Source organism: Montipora capricornis, chromosome 3 (genome assembly GCF_036669925.1).
Source record: "Montipora capricornis isolate CH-2021 chromosome 3, ASM3666992v2, whole genome shotgun sequence".
NCBI classification, from domain to species: Eukaryota; Metazoa; Cnidaria; class Anthozoa; order Scleractinia; family Acroporidae; genus Montipora; species Montipora capricornis.
This window is the reverse complement of record NC_090885.1, coordinates 58,681,276-58,686,275: the sequence shown is the minus strand read 5'-3', so window position 1 is coordinate 58,686,275 and position 5,000 is coordinate 58,681,276. Positions and strand designations below refer to the sequence as shown.

Sequence of the window (5,000 nt, the reverse complement as noted above, 5' to 3'; positions counted from 1 at the left end):
GCATTTCCGAGATGTAATGTTCTTTGGAAATGTTACCGCTCCGGCAAATGGCTTCCTTTTCCCTCCACATGACAGGTGGCAAGGCCAAGGAGAAACTGGCGAACCAAACCGCAGCGACAATGCTTTTAGCCAACATTGGTGGCATTCGATCAGAGTAGTTGAGCGGCGAGGATATCACAAGGTATCTGTTGATAGCTACAGCTGACAAGCTGAACACGGACGCTGCTCCAAAGAGCACCCCTAGAGGGGTGGTGAAATAGCATACTGTATGACTGGGATACCAGTTTCTATTGAAGCGTCCTAAAATCGTGGTAGGTATTTTCAGCAAGGCGTTCAAGAAATCCGACGTCGCCAGACTCAGTATGAAGTAATAATGAACTTTTTGGAGGAGTCGCCTTTTGAGGATAACCGTTATTAACAATCCGTTACCACCCAAAGCTGTAATTACCAAGAATGACAAATATGCTATGATGCAAACAGAACTGACTGTCAAACTGGGGGACTGAGGTGGAGCAGGTGACGTCGAATTTTCTCTCTCAGTCATGGCGTTTCGATTTCATCGTTGGACGTGAAACATTGCCCTGAAGTTACTGGGAAGACGCGAGTTTGGAACTTGTGGAGACTTCCTAAAATTAAAACAGGAAACGAAATATTTAAATTAATTTGATGCAAAAGTCAATAGATTTTTAACCAAAGGGAACGAATCCCCATGCTGTCGCATAATTGTTTCCAATCCTCCAGCATCTGTTTATTTATTAACGCTTAGTGGAGTGACGTGAACAACATATATGAAGAAGCTTTTATGGAAAGAGATGGCACATTTGCGACGCATTTGTGACGCATTTGTCTCGGCAGGGAATCCAATCGTCTTCTTAAACACATTAAAATTACTTGAAACATATGGAAGCCAAAAGATTATAAACGAAGAGGAACAAATCCCTTAAACGTTCGCATTTCCTTTCATGACGTCAATGAGATTAATGAGATACATAACGTGACGTATGAAACGAGACATGCCGTTATAACGTAGAGAAAATTGACTAACCATTCACCCCCTTCATAAAAAAGCCGTAATGTTTTAGCGTCCTGCTGAAGTTTAATACAAACCATTGTATAGGTGAATTACTTCATGCAATTTAAGCGATTTTTTCTTGTTAAAACGAGTTTCGAATATCTTATAACAAAATTATTAATTAAGGTACTAAATCGAATTTAAGCAAATTTCGCTCTTTCCCTGGCGGGGAAGTGAGACACAGAAATAGGTTTATCAACTGAGTTTATATGGTAAATTCACCTTTGTATAGAAACTGAAAAGCTACCGTTTCGAGCGTCAGCCCTTTGTCACAGCGAATTTCCTTCCCGACCCGATTAGCTACGCTATTCTTGAGTGTGAATTTGGGTGGTACTCCCACTAATGTGGCCCGGGTTCGATTCCCAGACTCAGCGTCATATGTGGGTTGAGCTTGTTCAGTTAGTTCTCTTCTCTGCTCCGAAAATCTGGTTTTCCCCTCTCCACAAAAACCAATATTTCATTTGATTTTATTTGAGTTAACTTCATAAGTGTCCTCAATTAGTGCTCTAGTGCTACATGCATTCTTATTAAGCATTGATTTGTCAGTTTTAGCATATTTCTTTTGCTAAACGTTTTTGTAATAAATTGAACTTAATTGACGGGCTAACGCTCGAAACGATAGTTTGCAAATTTCTTTACGGTGGTTCGTTTACGACATCAACGCAGCTGGTAAACCCATTTCTTTGTTTAGGATTTTTAAGTAGCGTTTAAATTATGAGCGGAAGTTTTTAATGCAAATTGGGAAAAAGTTGAGTCAGGAGATTTACAACAACTCATTAATTAAACATTTCATTTGTTCTTCATTCCTGAATTATTAATGAGTGGAGAAAGTGATGTTCCCCCACCCTTTTCCAGATCCCTCTCCATTTTTGCTGGTGGGGGAGGGGGTGGGAATTCGCCAAGCGTCGAAAAAAAAAACTGAAAAAAAGAAAGTTATGAAAGCGAGATGGTTGATCGCAAACGTTGAGAGCAGAAAGAAAGCAAACTTTGTCATTCTCATCGATTGCTCTACTAAAACAGGAGGCCATAACCAGGAACCTACAACTCGTATACTAGCTACGTGGAACGGCCTTTTCACAGATTAAGCTATTTTTAAACGAGTTCTTGAATACGAGTTGGCTTGCATGAGTAAGCATTCTCAGTCCCATGGGTATTAATTTCTCCTGCAAGACTTGTGATTAGCTTGAAAGGTCTGGTTTCGCGGAAAAATCAATCTAAAAAATAACTCGGTCTGTAAAAACGACGTTCTACAAATACAACGAGATTGTAAGCTCCTAGTCATGGTCTCCTGACTACAACTAGCATATTGTCCTTCTTGCAGCGGCTGATTTTTGTCTACATTACATTCAAAATTATGCGTGTTAATAAAATATTAATATATTATTATTATTACTATTATTATTATTATTATCATTATTATTATTATTATTATTATTATTATTATTATTATTATTATTATTGATAACGTCAATTACACGCTTGTTCTGATTAAAAAAAAAAAAAAGCGTACGTAACGAGTACACTTCATACTTTGCTAGCACCAGTGATCTGAAGAGTCAAAAAGTACGATGCTATTACGTTTCACTTGTTCCGTGCCATTTTTCTGCCTGGATAAAAGAGAACTCGGACCGACGCAATCTTTACTTCTGGTGAGTCCAATCCTCAGACGAAATAGTATTGCAAGACCTTTCTCTCCCGCTCCCCGCCCTCTTTCTCGCCAAGACAAACTGAACAAGGAAAAATAGATCAACCCATGGACAGAACTTGAAATTATTCAATCTAAATGACCGAACAAGTACTTTTGCTGGTAATACTCCCTTATGCTCGCTTCTCCAAACCCTAACCCTAACCTCAGAGATATGCGCAGACATAAGATCCGAAGCTCTAATGACGAGATTAAAAGTATGAAAGCAATAACGACTTAGTGCGCAAGCGTAAGATGTCTTGTTCCAAACTGACAAGTCTCTAGTTGTTCGTGGTCTAGATGAAATGAGTAACAGTCGATTGGAACTAAACTGAAATTACATGATTGCGTAGCGGTACAGATTTGCCGCTTTCGCAAATAAATGCATGGATACTGATGATATTGATAAATAAATTACAACTGAATTCAACCTTAAGGCAGCACTGTAATCAGACGGCTTTGCCGACTAGAAACAAGTGCGGAAGAACGAAAAAAAGTCTAAATTTTCTTATTCTTCTACATGATAATCAATATACAGTATTTAATATAATTCTCAGTTTTATTGACACAACTTAGGACTCATGTACAGTTTGCAATGAGCTCTGTACGAAAAGAAGCTCATCAGTGTAAACAATCAACTTTCTCCTTCCGATGAGCCACAAAAGTTTCCGTCGTGGAAAATTGACTCGTGTTTATTGAAGACTTAATTTAATAGCTATGACCAAAAGCTAGCCTGCTGTGATGTTTTCCTTCGTTATGGATGGACTAAATCTTCCACACAAAAGATCGACTTTTGGTGAATACCCTTCAGGGAATAAAATACAGATTATAATAATTGAAGTCCAGCTGTGATAGAATAAGACAAAATGGTATAAAGGATCTGATTGGTAATTTCACATTGAGGCAAAACACCACAGAAATCATTGCAAACAACCGCTTAACTGTCGCTTATTTTCCTTTCATTTTACTTGGCATATTTGTTCCAATAGAATGACAAAACATCATAATTTGTTCAGTTGTAAGTTTGGAGCATAAGGTGCTCTCGAAATAAAGAAAATTCAACCTCATTCTTATTTTTGATTGAAAAAAAAAAAACTATGCATTGAAAGCTGCGGTCTCGAAGCCTCATTTGGCGCATAACTTCACGTGGAAATCGAAACGGGCTTTTACAGTTTTTACGCAATATCTTCCTTTAAACAAACGTACGACTAAAACGCGTAAGAAAAGCGTTCCGTGAAAGGCCGCGAAAAACTAAGCCTTTGCAGTTTTGAGCTCATTTCTATCGCATTTTTACTTTATCTTTGAAATAAAAAAGGATGCACTTTAGGGTAGGGTATGAAAATTGGCGGAAAATTCGAACGTTGTTGAACCGACTTTGCACTGAGTCTACTAAGATAGAAAGCCTCCCTCTCTACAAGTCATGTTATGGTTTATCCTCTAAAAAAAAATTCCAAAAAGAATTTATATTAGAAGATGAACTGCATGGTTTTTCGTCTCCACTTTAATTTAACTTAAAGAGGATAAAAAAGGGAACTTCAAAGCAACATAATCATTCGCTTTTTACCAACTCAAAAACATCAGAAAATAATGCGACATTCTAAATGATAACAAAACTTACTCAGAAGACTTCTGTGATCAGAGGAAGGCCGGCGACCCCAGATTAGTCTTGCCCCTTGGAGACAGTAGCACCCAACCAGAGCGCCCGAGTCTTTGGTAACAACAAATTTATCAAAGGATGAAGACGTAAATATGTATGAGGCAAAAATTGACTCATTAATCTTTCGTTTCGATCTGTCAAGAAAGGTGTTTGGCAAGTGAGAAGTGTTTGACAGGGTTACTATGAAAACAATTCGCTTTATAGCCTTCCTTGATAATGATTTAGATGTGATAGGTAATTCTGAATCAGTTCCAATTGAGCCTAACCATGCAACCAAAAGATGGAGTGCTTGATGAAACGACCAGTTGCAAAAACTGTTTATTAGACAATTTTTATAAAAGTGACGACACATTTGAAATTAAATTTGCAAGACATGTTTCGGTCGTGCAACCACCATCTTCAGTTGAAAGTAGAATTAATTTGAAGTAGATTACGTAAATTACTTAAACGTTATTGTAACAATCTTGATGTTAAGCTAGCCTTTTCTTCCTTCAAGATCCGTAACATGTTTAGTGTGAAGGACCCTGTGCCTGTTGAACTCTGTTCGAATGTTGTCTACAAGTTTACCTGTGCAAGCTGTAATTCTT

General features: G+C 37.8%; 1 protein-coding gene across 11 annotated transcripts in view; it reads right to left on the bottom strand.

The window, feature by feature from the left end:
- The window catches only part of LOC138043520 (5-hydroxytryptamine receptor 4-like), a 35,865-nt gene that overhangs the window by 1,558 nt on the left and 29,307 nt on the right, over positions 1-5,000 (bottom strand). For 10 of the 11 annotated variants that reach the window (XM_068889835.1, XM_068889831.1, XM_068889834.1 and 7 more), the window contains one exon: positions 1-626. This exon is cut by the window's left edge and continues 1,558 nt beyond it. In XM_068889835.1, coding sequence (XP_068745936.1) covers positions 1-544 — 544 coding nt within the window. In that variant the 5' untranslated portion in view covers positions 545-626. Of the gene's footprint in view, positions 627-4,374; positions 4,504-5,000 lie in introns of those variants that run through there. The other variant, XM_068889838.1, reaches the window with a different exon arrangement.